The 20497-nt window shown below is 35.6% G+C and overlaps 3 protein-coding genes across 3 annotated transcripts; 1 reads left to right on the top strand and 2 right to left on the bottom strand.

The window, feature by feature from the left end:
• The first annotated feature begins 1899 nt into the window (after positions 1-1899).
• Positions 1900-7133, top strand: LOC112017188 (mediator of RNA polymerase II transcription subunit 18). Its single transcript, XM_065772014.1, has 6 exons — positions 1900-2113; positions 2305-2376; positions 4921-5021; positions 5732-5788; positions 5900-6256; positions 6872-7133. The coding sequence occupies exons 2-6, from the start codon at positions 2341-2343 to the stop codon at positions 6972-6974; spliced, it is 654 nt and encodes a 217-aa protein (XP_065628086.1). The 5' UTR covers positions 1900-2113; positions 2305-2340; the 3' UTR covers positions 6975-7133.
• Positions 7134-7461: 328 nt separating this feature from the next.
• On the bottom strand, positions 7462-10167 carry LOC112017190 (probable E3 ubiquitin-protein ligase ARI8). The gene is made up of 2 exons (XM_024049662.2): positions 8286-10167; positions 7462-7778 (listed from the first exon to the last, which is right to left on the bottom strand). Exon 1 carries the CDS (start codon positions 9950-9952, stop codon positions 8327-8329), a length of 1626 nt encoding a protein of 541 aa, XP_023905430.1. The 5' UTR covers positions 9953-10167; the 3' UTR covers positions 7462-7778; positions 8286-8326.
• Positions 10168-16951: 6784 nt separating this feature from the next.
• On the bottom strand, positions 16952-18788 carry LOC136066936 (probable E3 ubiquitin-protein ligase ARI8). The gene has a single exon (XM_065772013.1). The coding sequence runs from the start codon at positions 18707-18709 to the stop codon at positions 17111-17113; it is 1599 nt and encodes a 532-aa protein (XP_065628085.1). The 5' UTR covers positions 18710-18788; the 3' UTR covers positions 16952-17110.
• Positions 18789-20497: the final 1709 nt, after the last annotated feature.

Raw genomic sequence — 20497 nt, 5'->3', positions numbered from 1 at the left:
TTTTTTTTAGTGGATTTTATAATAGACTTTAAGTTTTAATAGAATTTAAATTTGTTGAAATTTAAATTATAAAGGTTTACCTAAATTAAAGAATTGTTAAATATTATCCCTTAATTTGAGAAAATATATCATAAATAAAATTAATTTACTAATTAGTGAGAGTAAAATAATTTAAAACTTACATAAGAGAACCAAGAACTTAAACCATTATTTTGTTTCTTTATAATAAACTTTCTTTAGCATAATATCATGTACGCAAATTCAGAAGTAAATAACAATAAGTAAAATAGATTTATTAGATTAAAACTTAAGCGTAAGTTGCATTTTGAAAAGAAAAGAAAAAAGTGAAAAAAAAAATACAACAACGTGGGGTTTATTGTGTGGAATATAACTTAAATAATAAAGTTTTATTTAAATTAATATCCTTAGTCAAGAGTATTATAGTTTAATATCCTAATAAAATATTAAATTAATAAGATGTAAATTGAAGAAAAAAACAAAAACAAAAACGTGAGTTGTGTGGAATTTAAGTTTAATTAGAAAATTTTGATGATAGACTTTTAATTTTATTTAAATCAAACATTTGTTAAATATTATCCCTTAATTTGAGGAAATATATCACAACAAATAATATAAAACTAATTTACTAATTAGTTGTTCTTAAAATGTTGATAATAGACTTTTAGTTGCAGTAAAAGTCAAAAGGTTGTTGTTGTTGTTGTTTATATATATATATATATATATAAAGAAAGTGTAAGTTGTTGTCAGAGATTTAAGTTTAAAATTTTTTATAATAGAATTTTAGTTTAAATAGAATTTACATTTGTTGAAATTTAAATGTATAAAATTAATTTACTAATTAGTTGTTCTTAAAATATTGATAATAGACTTTTAGTTGGAATAGAAGTAAAAATTTGGTTTTTATTTTTTTATTTAAATTTTAGAAAGAAAATGTAGGTTATTTTTTGGGATCTTCGTTTGGGATAAGTGAATGAAATAGAAAAGGTAAGTAACTTTGTTTAGGAATAACATAAAGAAAAATTAATGAAATCATTTTATGACCCCTATTTTAAAATAAGCGGCTAAATATATAAGGGTATTTTCGGAGTTTTAGTAATAAATTCATTAAATCTAATTCAATTTCCTCCAATTTCTCCCAATTTTGGAGGGAATGAAAATTTGAAATTTTGAATGAATAAAGAGGAATAAGTAATTGAGTATTCCTTTCTACACATTCTATTCCCTCTCCACTTAAACTTCTAAACAATGGAATAAACTTTATATTATTCATTCCATTAAAACTCTAAAACAAGAGAATGAAATAATATTCTAAAATTAATTTTTTTTATTCATTTTCATTCAATTTCTTTTCCTTCTCCCAAACAAGGGCTTAAGTTTAATATTTTTTTATAATAGAATTTTCGTTAATTTTTTTTTTTTTTAGAAGAAGTTTGAATAGAATTTAAATCTGTTGAAATTTAAATAATAAAGTTTTACCTAAATTAAATAGTTGTTAAATATTATCTCTTAATTTGAGAAAATATATTAAATAGTTGTTAAATATTATTCCTTAATTTGAAGAAATATATCCTAAAAAATAATATAAAATTAATTTACTAATTAGTGAGAGCAGTTGTTTGGTGTAACCATAACTTCTAAGCCTAACTTTTATTATATAGTAAGTATATAATATGATATGATGTGTGTGTGCCATGTATGTACGAATAAATTATATGAAATTTTAGTTTCATTTTAATTTAAACCTTGGATTACTTGTTGCAAACTAGCAATTAAAATCCCACACTTTTTTCTCCTCCCCTCTCTCTCTCTCTCTCTCTCTTCCCCCCTCTGCCCACAAAGAAAAAACGACATCGTGTTGTCGTAAAAAAAAATTAAAAAAAAAAAAAATACAGAGGAAAATAAAACAAGTACTTATCTCCCTGTCCACCGATCTCTTCTCTTCTGTCCTCTCTCTCTCTCTACTCTCTGCCTTCACAGTTCGGTCACCCACCACCACCGCCAACCCCAACTCTCCTCCGGTGGCCAAATTCCGTCCATCTCACCGGAGCTAGGAGCTAGCCCCCCAGGCTTGGCACCACATTGAAAAACTAAGGTAATATTTTTCTTCTTCTAAATTTCTTCACAATCTAAAACTGCTCGATTCATGTTTATGAATGTTGAATTCGGAACAATCTAGCATAATGTAAGTTGATAATATACCCATCACTTTTGTTAGTGTAGGTTCGGATTTCTGACTTTGTTATGAAATTTATTCTCCAATTTTTGATTGTCTTACTGGGTTAGGAATGTGCTGGAGATATTAACTTAAAGCTAATTTGGATGGAGTGCGTGGTTCAGGGAATTATAGAGACACAGGTAAATTTCAAAAAAAAAAAAAAAAAAGGTTCCCTTTCTTTCTAATTGTTGCTTGTGATTTTTGCATTGATTTCATTTTTGAATGCTTTAGTGTTTTGCCCATTTATAGGTGTGCCTTAAACTTCTATTCTCATCTATTTTCTAACAATTTATGTAACAACATAGGTATAAAAAAGTTTAAGTTGACACATATATTACGCCAATTAAGGAAGTATCAGAGATTACGACTTCAAATATAATAGACTGGGGGAAAAGAATAATACATTTGACTGATGTTGAGTAGTTTGTTGAGGATCCATAACCCACCCCAAATCTTGGGACTAATGGTTGGTTGTTGTTGTTGTATTGACTTTTAGTAGTGTAGAGGATGATGAAGTTGTTCAAGCGGGGAAATGGATACATATTTGTACTAATTTAAAGAATGAGCATGCTATAACCACTTAGCAGCACTGTCTTGATTTGAATTCATTGATTGGTAGAAGTATCTTACTTTAAGATCATCGTGAGATCCTGAAGTCGTTGAAATTTCTATAACCCCGCCTCTATGGGGAGATGTTGATTTCAATTTTCGCTTAGGCTTCTTTACACTTAAATAGGCTGTGATATACTCTAATCTACTTTTGGTGATTGTAACCTCATGTATTCGAATACTATATGCACAAGGTGGAGTAGAATGTTACATGCAATTCCAAAAGAGAGGTAGTAGGATGATTTACAAACTGAGTCCTGTTGGTCCTTAGGAACCTCCCCCCTCCCCTCTCTCCCAAAAAAAGAGAGCAATAAATTACCAAGAAAAAAAAGGGTTCCTTACAATAGACAAAATCATATTCTAACTTTAAGTTTGTAATTAATACAACATTCGGGCTATTGGTGGTGTTGGAAAACTCGAGAAAATTTTTGCCGTAAGTATTCTGAAATTTGAAGCTACCATATGTAACTTTGAGGTATGGGTAATCTATGTTTCATAGGTTAAATATTTCTGAAATTTCTCTTAATTCTAAGTGCAATGCTCGCCCCAAATGGTAGCAATTGGTTGGGGATCATGCCTAGTGGAAGTCATTAATTTGAATCTCTCATGGGGACCAAAACTCACTTATCCAAAAAAAAAATCAAGGTGCAGTTCTCAATTATTTCAATCTCTTGCTAGAGAAAGAAAGAAGGGGCAAAAGTTACCACTCTCTTGTTGGCTCAAAATGGAAGGTTCCTGTAGAATGTCACACACCATTGGTTTTGGTTTGGGTTCAATACTTTGTCTTGTTTATCAATATAATTGGTGTTAACTTCTGCATTGTATGGGACGTGCTTAAGCTTTATAGAGAATCTAGAGATTGAAGAGCTTATATTCAAATTTAAACAAATTGAGTTTGTTGGCCTACTAACATTCTATGTTGCAAAACTTAAATTACCTCTGTTTGTTAGTCCTTTAATTTTCTTTGGGATAATTACATATTACCCACCTCTGGATTGGCTCAATTTCACTTTGCCATTTGTGGTTTGAAAGTTGTTACTTTACCCACCTAAGGTTCATTCCATTACGCAGCCATAACCCACCTCACTCTTTTCTGTTAGAAAACACTTTTTAAATTTAAAAAATAACTTAAAACAGATCGAACAGCCTCTGTACAAGAACTTTCTCTTATCTTGTCACAAAAATAAGAGAAACAATCTAGGACTATACTTAAAACAGTCATTAAAAAACTTTTTAGGAATCTTAAATCTCTTGCTAAAACCAATAATAGATGATGCTTCTTGTAAGAGAAGCTCCTTTTCTCTATGAGATACATTATCTCAACCCATTTCGTAGTGTTTGTAACTGTAGGTCGAGCTTGTTCTAAGACAACACTCAATTTTCTTAGCTTCTCTTTTCCAAATGTACAAAATCCTCACCAACACAATCTGACCCTTAAAAAATCTCACTCACACACACACACACACACACACACACACACACAAACATATAAAAGAGCAACAATGAGCTTGTTGTGGGACCTGGTAAGAGAGAACCATTTGCTTTGTGCCTCACTTGGAAAGCTTTATCCATTTTGCAGCCAACGTTTTTGTGGGGGGAGGGGGTGGGGGGGTCCTTTTTGGGTGACAAGGTGAGTGAAAATATTTAGATAGAGGTGTTTGATTCATTTTAAGTTAAGTTTTAGTGTTAATATGTGTTTTTATAACGGAAAAGAGTGAGGTGGAAGTTATGGCTGTGTAATGGAGTTAAACCACAAATGACAAGGTGGGTAAAGTGACAATTTTCAAACCACAAATGACAAAATGAAATCAGGCTAAACCACAGGTGGGTTATATGTAATTATTCATTTTTCTTTTTTTGATAAGTCCTTTTGTTGGTCCTTTATTTTATTTGTTATATAATTAAAATAATTTTTATTGTCCACGACTTGCCGATGATGATTATCAGCTCCTATTTTCTTTTTGCTGACCCTTCAAAAGATTTTTTTAATCATTTCTCTATTTTTTTTAATTTTGGAAAAAAAAAAGGGTTCGATGGTATTTCAAATTGTCTTAAACATGATTTACATTTTGCAGCATGTTGAGGCCCTCGAAATTCTTCTTCAGGGTCTTTGTGGTGTTCTTAAAGAACGCTTGAGGATCCATGAAATATGCCTTAAAAGTGGCCCAAACCTTGGTGAGTTTATGCATGTATATTTCTTTCTGATATGGAGCTGTGTGTCTAGGTCAAGCTTTGATAGTTCATGTGACAAACTAATCAGGTCAACTTGGAATAGGTCCTTAACCTTTTGTAAGCCTATACTGAAGGCAATGAAATATCCTTCAGTGGTTATTTGATACAATGTTGACCCATATTGGTCACCTATTTGATTCTTTCACTTTGTGACTCTATTCTTGGTTCATATTTATTGTTCATTTGGCTTCCATGTTACGAAGTTTTGATACAATTTTGAAGGCAATGAATTTCTCCCGTGAAAGTTAGGTGCGACACATAAGTTGATCTTTACTGTTTATTGTTTTTTAATATGTTTCATGTCATGCTTAAAATGCAATAAGCAGGGTGGCTAAGGTCATTGTTGGTTACTCAGCCAACTAACAATGAAAGAAAACAAAAGAGAAAAAGAATTGGGGTGTGAAAGCTTACCTTGGTCATCTACATATATAGATGCATACTAAATATAACCACATTTTATATGTAATTCCCCCACCCCCGATAAGTAAGTTTTATACATAATTAAGAGCCTGTCATGATTTTCTGAGAATGTTTGTTATCTGACTCTTTATTAGTAGTAGTTCAAATAAAAAGCATATCAATGGGTTTAGAAGTTCTCTCCCTCTCCTTCGTTCTCTTTCCTTTATTTCTTTTTTCTATGTTCTTTTCTTTTAGGGCTGTAGCTTCAGAGGTTCGACTCTTATGTGATCTTGAGCAGCCTGAACCCACATGGTAAAACTTGGATCTTTCCCCTTCCCATCATGTTTATTAAATTTTGTACATGTGTTTGTGTTTGCACCTGTGCATATTATTGTGCTTGAGTGTAAAAAATAACTTTTGTAGGACCGTTAGACATATAGGAGGTGCAATGAGGGGTGCAGGTGCTGAGCAAATTTCAGTTCTAGTAAGGACCATGGTGGAAAGCAAAGTCAGCAAGAATGTGCTCCGCTTATTTTATGCACTAGGCTACAAGTTAGACCATGAGCTGCTAAGAGTGGGATTTGCCTTCCATTTCCAAAGGGGTGCTCAAATCACTGTTACTGTGTCCTCAGTTAATAAGATGCTGAAACTACATGCAACTGATGAGGCTGTGCCTGTAACTCCGGGTATACAGATGGTTGAAGTGACAGCCCCCGCATCTGCTGAAAATTATACTGAAGTTGTTTCTGCAGTGTCATCTTTCTGTGAATATCTTGCACCGTAAGAGCTTTTATCACTCTTAAAATGCATAGTTAGGAAGCTTGCTACACTTAGCCACCCTGCATATTGCATTTTAAGCCTAGGACCACTGGTGTACACTTGTTAACTTTGTTAACTGGCCAGATTACTCAGTCCATGAACTTCTATTCTTTTAAAGGGACAATTGGGTCATCACCCTTTAGCGCATATATATTTCAATAGTTGAGGGAAGGAAAGCGCCGGGGGGGGGGGGGGGATTTGAACTTTTCAGCATGGTTTAAAATTTAAATAGCGGTTTATGAGAAAATCTTTGGCATGGCATTTATGATATGCTTTTAGGTTATGTGGTTCCGGACATCTGTTAGGTCAGGATAATCAACTTTATCAACCAAAAAAAAAAAAAGGTTAGAATAATCAAGATCAAGGTTGAACTTGCCATGAGCCTTGTAACTCAACTGATTGACACTTGTTGATGTTAAAAAGACATCCTGGGTTTAAATACACCCTCCCTTGTAACTACTGAAAAAAATAATAATAATAAAGATCAAGGTTGAACTTGCCTGTCCTGAAATTTTGTAGCACTTAACTTTCTGGTCCGACAGTAACATCTGTGAACTTCTGGCATTTATTTTACAGGCTCCTGCATTTGTCAAAACCGGGAATTTCAACAGGGGTTGTTCCAACTGCTGCTGCTGCTGCTGCATCTCTTATGTCAGATGGTGGGGGTACAACCTTATAGTGGGGTTGTAAATTGCAAGAGTTGAAAGTTCTGTATTTATGATGAATTTGCTGGCAAAACTGTAAAAGTTGGTAGTATTTTCGTAACTAGAACTATATGAAGCCTTTGTAGGGTCTTTGTTTAGAAATGAGAGTTATAAAATTTAAATGCTTTTTTTGAGGCTTTTGTTAATCAACTTGAAAAGATTGAATTCTTTACTTTGGTAGTTAAATTGACTTCAGTTGTCTATTTCTTTATCATTTCCCACAGATAGAAGAATTTGAAAGGAAAGTTTTTATTAGGTATTCAAAACCTTCATTCAGGAATGACTTCATGTGGCCACAACTGAGAACAGTGTCCTTTACATGTCCCATTCTATTGGCATTCTCAAGGACCAGGTTTTTTGTACTAATCTGTAGTTGAGTTTAATTGGAAAACTAAGGCAAAATAATGAATGGATTGTTCTTAAGTTTTGTCCTTATAAATTGAGAGTTTTTTTTCAGGCATGTTACATATATCCTTGGAACATCATATATCATTAAATTACATTACCTGTGACAGAGTCTTCTAAAAAAAGAAAATTACATATATTCTTGGAACATCATTATTTTACTTACTGGTGACTCGTGAATATCATTACATTACTAGGGATTGTGAAAACATATAAACAAAACAAAATATCATTACATTACTAGGGTATAAAATAATTGCAAAAAATTGGGTGGGCATGAGTCTCTGTATATGATAATCGACTTATCTTCCTCTGGTCTCCACTACTCTCTCTTTTCTTACCCATTAGACTTTTGGAGTGTAAATAAGAAAACCCTGCAAGATTCATTAATAATTAAGATGATGAGTTTAAATATGACCTCAATCTATAGGTTTTTCAAAGCAATTATCTAAAATTAAAATAAGCAAATCTTTCTTTTCACGTGCAATGCTATGCACGTATTTGTACTGTATCTGCACATATGTATTACTTGCTCTGTAATGGTACATAAATATAACTTATCTTCGTCCTTAATTTGAAGAAGAAAGTGAAGGTGAGAGGACAAACAACTAATTAAACAAAATTGCACAAACAGAGCATACATGGAAATTGGAATAGGGGAGATAAACATTATTTTCACCTAAATACAACCAAAAGCCTAATTAGGGAGTTCACATATCTCAGAGCATGAGATGCTCTCCAAAAAGATAGATTGTAAAACCATTAAAAACGTCAAATGATAATCGGAGAAACAGACCAATGCGGCTTTACAAAGAACAACTTGATGGATCTACAATAGACTATTTAGACTTGGAAATAGACAGAAACTAAATATACAGTACCAGTGCTTCCCTTTCACCACAAAGAGATGCTGAAATGTCTTTCACTGGTGCATGTGACACATCTGGCAAGTTACATTTTCCCAGGAATTGGCAAAAGTACACCGATCACAATACCAATCCTCTTCCATATCACTCTTGCCAGCTCCTTGCACCTCTGATAGGCCATTCTCTAATGCTCTAACCAGCTTCTCAAAGTATTTTTTGGTAACTCCCGTTAAGCTCTTCAGCTTTAACTCGAACCCTTCGAAATTTACTGATCTCTCATCAGCATTAAGAAACTGCCTCACTTCCTTCTCAGCATATCCATGAAGCCTTTCAAGACCAGCCTCTGCTTCCCCTTGCAAAAACTCGAAAAGCTGCTTCTTAGCATCCTCAGCCTCAGGCAGATAGTACCCATATGCATAGGTCCACTTCAACACTCTTCTACATTCAACTATCTGTTGCCAAGCCTCCGCTATGAACCCCAGCTCAATTTGGGTTTTGCCGTGTATCTCACTAAGCTGCTCAATCTGCTCGGTTTGCACTCTACCCAAGTCTGAAACAGCTTTTAGCCTTGACAAGTTATGAGCTGCCCATCTTTCATAGTAATGATTGTACTTCTGTACATGTCTCTTTGCCTCTTCTACCTCTTTTCTCTTGTCTTCCTTATAACCATTACAGTTGATATGATTATGCCAATCACCAAGGCATATCCAGCAAAACTGATAACGACAAGGTGAATGGCATGTCATATGCATACACCCCTCGTTTTTTTCAATTGGTTTTGCACACTTGGGACAAGGCTTTGTTTGAGCCAATATCCAAGTCTTGGTTTCAGACTCATCATCATTCTTTGCCATCCAATTAGCCACAGTTTCACAATCCACAGGTCGATGAGCATCCTCAACACAATTCCAACAAAAACTAAAATCACAAGCACAAGTCACATCCCAACCTTGATTATCATCGAACTCAATGGCGTGCTCGCAGCCCGGACCAGGACACCACTTGATCTTCTTATTCTCCTCGACATAAGACCTGTACAGATAAGTCGAATACTTCTGCTTTTCCTCCTCAGAAACCAAACTATTCACCATGTCTCGATCAACAACCGCAGAACAAGACATGTCGGGGCACCTCAGCATCAAACATCCAGGACCATCGTTGATCGAAGTCCTAATATAACCTCGAAAACATTCGACACAATAAGGATGACCGCACGCGGCAGAGACAATTTCATCGCGAGTTGGGAACAAATCGAAACATATTCCACACTTGATTTCAGTACTGTCAAGTGGGAATTCGATGATGGGTAATAAACCCAAGTTTTTTCTGACTCGATCTTCGTCAGAAAACCATGCCTCGTGAACCTTACCAGCACTCCAATTATAGTGACGGAGTAAAACTGTTGCGACGGCTTTTGATACAGAGAGAACCGTGGCAACTTCTGCAATAGTGTTCTCTTGGCGTTCACGTATATCTGATTGCTTCAACACCGTGTAGTTTCGGTCTGGAGGACCTTCAAGACGAGGCCTTTTTTTAGCAACAGGACTATCGGAATCAGAATCCATGGAGTCCTCTTCTTTGATCAACGAGTCATAGTTACAGTCAGGGTTGTTTGCATCTTCGCCGTAATAATCGTTGACATCATTGTCGCTACCGATGTTGATCTCGTCGCCGGGCTCCATGGCTTAAAAATCAAAGCTTTGAGTGAAAATCGAAAACCCTAACAAAAGAGAGAGAGAGTAAAGGTGGGATTGTGTTTGGGTTTGGGTTTGGGTTTGTGTTAGGCCAGTTTCGGTGTGTACTTTGTTGAAGAACACTTTACTGATCAAAATGCCTTACAAAAGGAGTGAGAGATTACTTCACAAAAATAGCAGCCCAATTGAGAAAGAGTTTAGAGGCTAATATACTACATATTGGTATTATCGATTATGATTCCTTTAATTAGTCCAAAAAAAGAATATTAAAAAGTCACCAGGGGAATAAAACCAATAGTTAAAGGTAAAAAAATTTATGCTTACATATAAAATCACAATTTTTATCATAATTGACTACGTGTCAAACTATGAATGGTGAAGAAAAAGTGCTAGTTTATATAAAAGTATAGACTATCAATTATAATCTATAGTGTAGAATAATTGTGGCAAAAATTATAAACTTTTTTTTTTATATCGTACTAGAATTATATGTACAAGTTTTGTATGAAACAAAAACGTTTTACTATATATATAGAGAGAGAGAGAGAGAGAGTACGAGGTTTCTCTGTCGCTAGTGAAAGGTGGGAACTCCATCTACTCCTAGGCTGTAGAATCGTCGTCTCTTCCTGGAAGAGTTTGTTGTACCCTTAGAGTAATACAGTTACCTTGGGGCTTTTGTTCTTTCTTTTCTTTTCACGGGTTGTAGGAAACAAAACAACTTCTCCATGGATGATCTCACCAAGCAGTGGTCTGGCCTCACCATCTCCCAGAGAGAAGGTCCCAAGGTTTGATTACAGGAGGAGATGGCTGCCTCTGTTTCCATTATCGCTGCCAAGTTCCTCACCAAGAGGGCATTTAACCCTGAGGCCGTTGCAGCCACCTTTACGCCTATATTGAGGTCCAAACGAGGCTTCAAAATAAAGAACCTGGGAAACCATATCATGCTCTTTACTTTTGACAGTGAAACAGAGGTCAATACTATCCTTGCGAACGCCCCATGGAGTTTTGACAAACACTTGATGATTTTGCAAAAATATGATGGGGTTAGTAAAATTGAGGACTTGGACTTCAATAGCACCCCATTCTGGATTCAGTTACACGGTCTTCCGGTGAAGTTTATGACTACGGCAGTGGCAGAAACGTTGTGTGAACCTGCTGGGTAGATTTTGAAGCTACCAAACGCGAAGACTGAAGAATGTGGAGGTTTCATGTGAGTCCGGGTTATGGTGGATATTTCACAGCCACTTTACCGTGGAAGGGTGGTTACACTTGATAACAGTAGAGAACTTTGTGTCTCCTTCAAATATGAGAGATTACCCAACCTTTGCTATTGGTGTGGACATTTCACACACAATGACCGTGATTGTGATCGTTGAATTGAGAGCGAAGGATCACTTACTGAAGCAAACAAGGAATATAGGGCATGGCTGAAAGCTTCACCATGGTCTGGAGCTCGTAATTCTGTAGTTGAGGTGCCGGGTTTTTACTTGAAGATGAAGGTAGACCGCGACGGCCAACGGCGATCCGAGGAAACAGGAAACCCAATGGCGGCTAGGGTTACACCAAGCACACTGACCTCTAACATGTTACAAGCCCAATATGGTAACTTCTATTCTGATTCGGTCAAGGCTGATTCTTTCCAAAATAAGTCTCATTCTATTTCTATGTCAACTGACCCTGTCCATGTAGAAAAGGATACAGCTGGCCCTACACACTTACACACGGACCCAGGACCTGTTTTCAACTCAAACTTAACCTTTGATAAACAATTAGAAGCCATAGACCAAGACTTGATGAAATTTGATAATCCTATACATGTTACACCTATCCTACATACCTCACAATGCCATTTTCCATCTCAACCTACCTCTCCCCACCACCATTCCCAAGACGTTAATGACACCCCAAACTTGATCACAATACCATCTGACCCCCTACTCACAAATTCCACCCATACTTCTAACCCAAATTTCCCAACTAACCCAAACTCCTCTCCCCACCCGAGTCTCACCTCATCTTGGAAAAGAATTTTTAGAGCCACTATTGCACACACACCCAATTTAAGCCCAGTCAGTGGCAGTAAACGTGCTCTAAATGAGGATCAGCCTGAGTTACCAAGTAAACGTCATGCGGTTTCACAAGTTATGGAAGACAATAAATAGATATTGGCAGGAGCTGGTTACCAGCCCTGCCAGAAGCCATGAGTCTCTTAGTTTGGAACTGTCGCGGGCTTGGGAACCTGCATACAGAAGATCAGCTTGCAGATTTTGTGTGGGCTAAAGATCTCTTTGTTATGTATTTAGCCGAGACATGGACAGATAAAGCAAGGCTAGAACAGGTTTAAAGACGTATTCAATTTAAAAATCTTTTTGTAGTTCCCCGTTGTAATAAGGCGGGAGGGTTGGCCATTTTGTGGAAAGAAGGATTCCCCTTGGAAGTTGAAAAATATTCAAAGAATTATATTGATACTGTCATCAATAACGGCAAGGAGAATGCCTGGAGGTTCACTGGGTTTTATGGAGAATCGGATGCCACTAAAAGACATGAAGCATGGTCCAAGGTACGAGCTCTAAAAAAACGATGGGTCTTTACCTTGGTTATGTTCTGGGGACTTTAATGAAATCATACAGCAATCGGAGAAGCGAGGTGGGCGTTCTCGGCCCCACCGTCAAATGCAGTCTTTTAGAGATATTCTTGACGAGCATGGATTTATGGACCTTGATTTTGTTGGTTTCCCATTCACTTGGCACAAACACTATCCCAATTTTACCATTTGGGAAAGATTAGACCGAGTAGTTGCTACTAATGAATGGTTCTCAATGTTTGCAGGTACAAAGGTGCACCATTTAGATGTTACATCATCAGACCATAAGCCATTATGGATCTCACCGGAGCATATGTATTGCAATTTTTAGATACCCTTCCGTTTTGAACAAATGTGGTCAACTGACAAGGGTTGCAATGACACCGTGGAGGCTGTGTGGAGTATGAACTCCACCGCAACATGGGATACCCGTGTTCTAAGGAAGCTGGAATCATGTGGGGTTGCTTTGACAAAATGGAGTAAAAAATCCTTTGGTAGTGTCAAGAAACAATTGGAATCCGCTCGTAAACGGCTGAAAGCAGCTGAGAAATATGCTATCCGATCTGGAGACTTAAGCCGTATGAGATTACTGGAGGATGAGGTTAATCAGCTTCTTGATAAGGAAGCCAAAATGTGGAGGCAGCGGTCCAAAATTGCATGGCTTCGTGATGGTGATCGTAATACTCGATTTTTCCATAGTAAGGCCTCTCAACGCCGTTAGCGAAACTATATTACCAAGTTGCATGATGCTAATGGAGGATGGTGCTCAAGCCAAGATCAAATTAATGCCACCATTGTAGACTTCTACCAAAATCTCTTCACCTCAAGTAGCCCTAGCAATTTTGAGGAGGTTATTGAGACTATTCCACAAGTGGTAACTGATGAGATGAATGATTCGCTTATGGCTGATTTCAAAATTAAGGAAGTGGAGATTGCTCTGAAGTAGATGGCACCCCAAAAAGCCCCTGGTCCGAATGGTATGCCTCCTCTCTTTTATCAAAGTTATTGGTCTTTACTTGGCTCTGATGTGTCAACCACTATTTTGCACTATCTCAATTCGGGCTCTTTCCCCCAAGCCCTTTGCCATTCTTTTATTACATTGATTCCTAAGGTAAAGGATCCTACATATGTCTTTGAGTTTAGACTTATTAGCTTGAGCAATGTTTTGTATCGTATCTTTGCTAAGGTTCTTACTAATCATTTGCAGGCTATTATGCCTAACCTTATTTCAGAGCATCAAAGTGCATTCTTGTCTGATAGATTGATTTCAGATAATATATTGGCGGCATTTGAGACTTTACATTATATGCAGAATCACAATAAGGGGAAATCTGGCTTTATGGCCTTGAAACTTGATATGAGCAAGGCATATGATAGGGTGGAGTGGGAGTACATGGAGAGAGTGATGATAAAGATGGGTTTCCATTCTTGGTGGATAAAATTGATGATGATGTGTATCACTACAGCCTCTTACTCGGTGCTAATTAATGGGGAGCCCCATGGGCATATCACTCCATCACGTGGTTTGCGCCAGGGAGACCCACTGTCCCCCTATTTTTTCCTCATGTGTACTGAAGGTCTTCATGGTTTAATTAGTAAGGCAGCCCACAATGGTGACATTCATGGTGTCTATCTTTGTCGGAATGGACCTAGAATCACTCATCTATTTTTTGCCGATGATAGCCTAATTTTCTGCAGAGCTAGAGAAGAGGAATGTCAGAGCTTACTTGAAGTGTTGGCTACGTATGAGAGAGCTTCTGGGCAGCAAATCAACCGTACTAAAACCACTATGTTCTTCAGTAAATCCACCAATGCAGACACTCAAACAACGATTCAAAACTTGTTGGGTGTTAATATTATTCAGCACTATGAGAAATATCTTGGACTTCCTTCATTAGTTGGCCGTAATAAAAAGGAAAGTTTCACCTACATCAAACAGCAAGTATGGAAGAGGATTTAGGGGTGGGAGGGTAAGTTACTCAGTTAGGCGGGTCAAGAGATACTAATTAAGGCGGTGGCGCAATCCCTCCCAACTTATACCATGGCATGCTTCAAACTTCCTACCTCACTTTGTCATGAACTTGAGAGCATGATTTGCAGATTTTTTTGGGGGCAAAGAGGTGATAATAGAAAGATTCATTAGGTGAAGTGGTTGGAACTTTGTAAGCCTAAGACGCAGGGAGGTATGGGGTTCAAAGATTTGTCTCTATTCAATGATGCGCTCTTGGCCAAACAAACTTGGCATTTGCTCCATGACAAGTCGTCTTTATTTTACCGTGTGTTCAAGGCAAAATTCTTCCCTAATACCTCAGTTATGGAGGCCAAAATTCCAGCCAACTCCTTGTATGCTTGGAAGAGTATTATGAAGGGTAGGAATGTGATCAAACGAGGAGCAAAATGGAGGATTGGATCAAGCAGGTCTATTCCTATTTGGGGTGAGAATTGGCTGCCTAACTCATATCACCCCAAGGTTTTATCACCACGGGCTGAAGGGAGGGGAGTAAGGTTGGTGGCTGATTTAATTAATCAGGACACTAAGGAGTGGAAGGTGAATGTCATTTATAATTTGTTCTATGACTTTGAAGCAGCCCTTATTAAAAATATGCCCCTCTGCAAGAAAGGAAGAAATACCACAAGATCTGAACTTTGTATACACGGCTGATTTGAGTGGCCTAAGCTAATAATATTTTATTGTCTTGATTCTCAAAAAAAAAAAAAAAAAAACGTTTTACTTAAATAAATAAATATTAGGAATTCATTGAATTTAATTATATTATTTATGTTATAGGAATATTTTATGTTAGTTTGATTTACAAAACTAATTGACCATATTTAAGTCATAATTAAACAAAAGTATTGAATTTAAAAATTATATTGATTAACATCAAATGGTTGACTTAGTTGTTTTTCAAAGTTTCATAATATGAATGAGATTTTGGATTTGAAACCTTTTACCAACATCTTGAGGTTTCAAGGGATTATTCCTTGTAATAACTTAGTGTGTGTAAGACGGAAGGATTGTATATACCTGAAAAAATGGACAGGTCTGAATATATTCGTTTATCATATTGGTTGCTTTTTTTTTTTTTTTTTATATATTATTATTGGAGAAGTTGTTAATTTCTATTGTGAATGTTTAATTCAACCATAATTTGTATACTAATTTGTACATCTACAAATCAATTGAACAAAATATTGCATATTACATGTAATTCTTCATCTCTATAAGGGTAAAAGGGCATTCACGAAACTAAGCTCATTAGAAATTCTTCATCTCTATAGGATTAAGGGTATTCACGGAACTGAGCTCATTATAAAATTAGAGCTTTTGCTAATCAACTTGAAAAGATTGAATTATTTACTTTGGTATTGACTTAGTAGTCCAGTTTTATCATTTACCACAAATGGAAGACTTTAAAAGGAAAGTCTTTATTCAAGAATGACTTCATGTGGCCAAAGTGAGACCAAAGTGTGCTTTTTATGGCACTTTGTATTGGAGTTGTCAAGCACCAAGTTTTTTCTTGTGCTATTCTATGATTGAATTTGCTATTCTATGATTGAATGTGCTTGTTTGAATGTAAAATATTTCCATTAGGTGATCAAGATGCAGCCTAAATGTTTGGAGGCTCGGGATAAGTTGTATACCCAAATATTCTAGATTCGACCCCACAAAGAATTTCCCTGAATTAATAAATACACAATTTTGGTGTGTGGGGTTATGTAACTGTGGTTTACTCTTCAGGAGTACCATCCAAAGGACTCTACTTTGGTGAGGTTACACGTCATTGTAAAAAAATAAAATAAAATTGTTTATTGTGTTTGATTGCTTCTTGTTCTTGAAAATGTTATGAGAAATATTTTTAGGAGTTTGACTTGTATGAAAAATAAGAAAATTATAATAAAAAAACTTGAAAATACAATAATCTCACAATACACAAAATCAACAATAACATCAACATGGAATCTTACAAACTTTAAGCCAATTTGAAAAGCTACCGGTGATGGTGAAACTAGATTGGTGCGGCACATTGGTTTTTCAGACTTACAACTCAGACTTGTCTTCCTCATTTTGGTCTCCACTACATTACTCTCTCGTCTTACCCTTAAAACTTTTGTAGGTTATATAAGCAAAGCCTTGCGAGTTTCACTAATAATTAAGATGGTGATTTTTTTTGAGTTTAATTAAGACCTCGATCTATAGGTTTCTCCAACAATTATCTAGAATTAAAACAAATCTTTTTAATTTAATTTTTCATGAGCAGTGCTAAATGCACTATTTATGAGTAATGCTATTCGCACATGTGAAAAATTCTTTTCACCTAATTACAACCAAAAGACTAATTAGGGAGTTCACATATCTCAAAACATGGATGCTCCCCAAAAAGAGAGAGATTGTAAAACCATTAAAATCAACAATAATCGGGTAGATATATAGAGCAATCACAGATTACAAAAAACAACTTGTTGGATCTAAAATAGATTATTTAAATTTGGTAATAGATGGAACCTAAATAAATAGTAAAAGTGCTTCCCTTCACCACAAAGAGATGCTGAAATGTCTTTCACTGGTGCGTTTGACACATCTCGCAAGTTACGTTTTTCCAGGAATTGGCAAAAGTACACAGATCACAATTCCAATACTCTATGAAAGTTTGCACCTCTGATAGGCCATTCTCTAATGCTCTAACCAGCTTCTCAAAGTAATTTTTAGTAATTCCCGTTAAGCTCTTCAGCTTTAATTCGAACTCTTCGAAATTTACTGATCCCTCAGGATCTTTGAGAAACTGCCTCACTTCCTTCTCAGCATATTCATGAAGCCTTTCAAGACCAGCTTCTGCTTCCCCTTGCAAAAACTCGAAAAGCAGCTTCTTAGCCTTCTCACCCCTAGGCAGATAGTACCCATATGCATAGGTCCACTTCAACACTCTTCTACATTCAACTATTTGTTGCCAAGCCTCTAATATGAACCCAAGCTGAAATTGGGTTTTGCCATGCATCTCACCAAGCTTCTCAATCTGCTCGGTTAGCACTGTACGCAAGTCTGAAACAGCTTTTTGCCTTGACAAGTTATTAGCTGCCCATCTTTCATAGTAATGATTGTATTTCTTTACATGTCTCTTTGCCTTTTTTATCTCTTTTTCCTTATCTTCCTTATAGCCATTACATTTCCTATGCTTACGCCAATCACCAAGACATATCCAGCAAAACTGATGATTACAAGGTGGATTGCATGTCATGTGCATACACCCTGCGTTTTTTTCAATTGGTTTTGCACACTTGGGACAAGGCTTTGTTTGAGCCAATATCCAAGTCTTGGTTTCAGACTCATCATGGTCCTTCCCTATCCAATTAGCCACTGTTTCGCAATCCACTGGTCGATGAGCATCCTCAACACAATTCCAACAAAAACTAAAATCACAAGCACAAGTCACATCCCAACCTTGATTATCATCGAACTCAATTGCGTACTCGCAACCCGGGCCAGGACACCACTTGATCTTCTTATTCTCCTCGACATAAGACCTGTACAGATAAGTCGAATACTTCTGCTTTTCCTCCTCAAAAACCAAACTATTCACCATATCTCGATAAACAACCGCAGAACAAGACATGTCGGGGCACCTCAGCATCAAACATCCAGGACCATCGTTGATCGAAGTCCTAATATAACCTCGAAAACATTCGACACAATAAGGATGACCACATGCGGCAGAGACAATTTCATCACGTGTTGGGAACAAATCGAAACATATTCCACACTTGACTTCAGTACTGTCAAGTGGGAATTCGATGATGGGTAATAAACCCAAGTTTTTTCTGACTAGATCTTCGTCAGAAAACCATGCTTCGTGAACCTTACCAGCACTCCAATTATAGTGACAGAGTAAAACTGTTGCGACGGCTTTTGATACAGAGAGAACCGTTGCAACTTCTGCAATAGTGTTCTCTTGGCGTTCACGTATATCCGATTGCCTCAACACCGTGTAGTTTTGATCTGTAGGACCTTCAAGACGAGGCCTTTTAGCAGCAGGACTATCGGAATCAGAATCCACGAAGTCCTCTTCTTTGATCAACGAGTCATAGTTGCAGTTTGCATCTTCACCGTAATAATCGTTGACCTCATTGTCGCTACAGATGTTGATCTCGTCGCCAGACTCCATGGCTTAAAAATCAAAGCTTGAGTGAAAATTGAAAACCCTAACAAGAGGGAGTAAGGGTTGGTTTGTGTTTGTGTTTGGCTTTGGGTTTAGCCAATTTGGGTGCACTTTGTTGAAGAACACTTTACTAATCCAAGGCCAAATTACAATTTACCCCTTTGTTATTTGACCGAAATTTAAATTACCTACCTGTAATTTGAAATTTAACACTATATCCATTTAAGGTTAACTAAGTTAGATTTGTATAACTTATCTCTGTTAATAGTATAGACTATCAATTATAATCTACCACGTAGAATAATTGTGATAAAAGTTTTAATATTTTTTTTTTATATCGTATTGGAATTATTTGTACAAGTCTTGTAAATAAAACGAAAATGTTTAAGTTAAAAAAAAGGTGAAGATATACAAAATGTTTTGAAAAAAATCTTATTTATTTAAGTTTTTTTTCTTTTTCAAATTATAAATAGTTGCAGACCCTGCTTGCCCAAAATATATAATTATTAGGTCATTTTCTATCATTTATAAGATTTTGTTAATGAGTACCTTAAAATAATTGTTAACAAATTATTTTAGGAAAGTTTTTACATCGCTTTTAGAGGAAATAGAAAAAAAATATCAAGATATTAATTTTTTTTTTCTTATAAAAACTTTCATACAATGATTCTATTAACTATATAAAAAACGGCTATTCTGCTATAGTGTTTGCCCACTGTTCACATAACGTATTGCACTATTCATCTACAGTGCATTTTTGGTGAGGCACTTTTTTTTTTTTTGAACAGTAGCTACAATACCAAGCGGCACTGTAGCTTAGTAGCTACAGTTTTTTTTTTTTTGGGTCTTCCGTTTGTACTTTTTTTTCTTTTATATATATATATATATATTGTTATACTGACACAACAAATTTCACAATATTTTCACAATTATTGAAGTGTCAATTTCTTATAAGTCAAAATAAAATAATAAAATATGAAATTGTGATCAATCACAACTGAAAATAAATGTTTTGTAAAAATGTTGTGACACTTGTTAGGTGAATTTATAAAAACTACAGTACTTTTTGTTTGTTCAATATATACTTTTTTTTTTTTTCAATCATCGATTTGTGCTCTTTTTACTTATATATAAAAGCACGAATGCGTGTACAGTGTTTTTGCACTGTACATCTACAGTGCTATTTTGTTGAGCCACTTTGTCTTTCTTTTTTTTCTTTTTTTCTTTTTTTTTAGTTTAGTAGCTACAGTACCAAGTGGCACTATAGCTACAATAGCTACAGTTCTTTTTTTCCTTTTAAATATTTATGTAAGTTGGTATATATATATATATATATATATATATATTGTGTTAACTGACACAACAAATTTCATAATATTTTCACAATTATTGACATGGGTGAATGCGCTAAAGCATTGTAATTACAATGCTTTGGTTTCGTGAGCCACTTTTTTTTTTTTCCAAAGTTTTGAACAGTAACTACAGTGCCAAGTGGCACTGTAGCTACAATAGCTACATTTTTTTTTTTTTAGTAATTAGTTTTTTTTTCTTTTAAATATTTATGTAAGCTGGTATATATATTGTTATACTGACACAACAAATTTCACAATATTTTCACAATTATTGACGTGTCAATTTCTTACAAGTCGAAATAAAATAATAAGATATGAGACTGTGACCAATCACAACTAAAAATAAATGTTTGGAGAAAATGTTACAACACTTATTGTGTAGTGCTTTTGGTTTATTCAACTGACACAGTAGCTACAGTGTCTAAAGTTTTTTTTTTTTTTT

This window comes from Quercus suber, unplaced genomic scaffold (genome assembly GCF_002906115.3).
Source record: "Quercus suber isolate HL8 unplaced genomic scaffold, Cork oak 2.0 scaffold_52, whole genome shotgun sequence".
In the NCBI taxonomy this organism is placed as follows: domain Eukaryota; kingdom Viridiplantae; phylum Streptophyta; class Magnoliopsida; order Fagales; family Fagaceae; genus Quercus; species Quercus suber.
This window is presented reverse-complemented; position numbering and strand designations above follow the sequence as displayed.

What these genes read in the sequence shown, in the direction of transcription:
- LOC112017190 (XM_024049662.2), bottom strand. Translation starts at nt 9,952, where the DNA reads ATGGAGCCCGGCGACGAGATCAACATCGGTAGCGACAATGATGTCAAC.
- LOC136066936 (XM_065772013.1), bottom strand. Translation starts at nt 18,709, where the DNA reads ATGGAGTCTGGCGACGAGATCAACATCTGTAGCGACAATGAGGTCAAC.
- LOC112017188 (XM_065772014.1), top strand. Translation starts at nt 2,341, where the DNA reads ATGGAGTGCGTGGTTCAGGGAATTATAGAGACACAG. An exon ending in GAGCAGCCTGAACCCACATG is followed by an intron (nt 5,789 to 5,899) that starts GTAAAACTTGGA and finishes TAACTTTTGTAG; the next exon opens with GACCGTTAGACATATAGGAG. An exon ending in TTCTGTGAATATCTTGCACC is followed by an intron (nt 6,257 to 6,871) that starts GTAAGAGCTTTT and finishes TTTATTTTACAG; the next exon opens with GCTCCTGCATTTGTCAAAAC.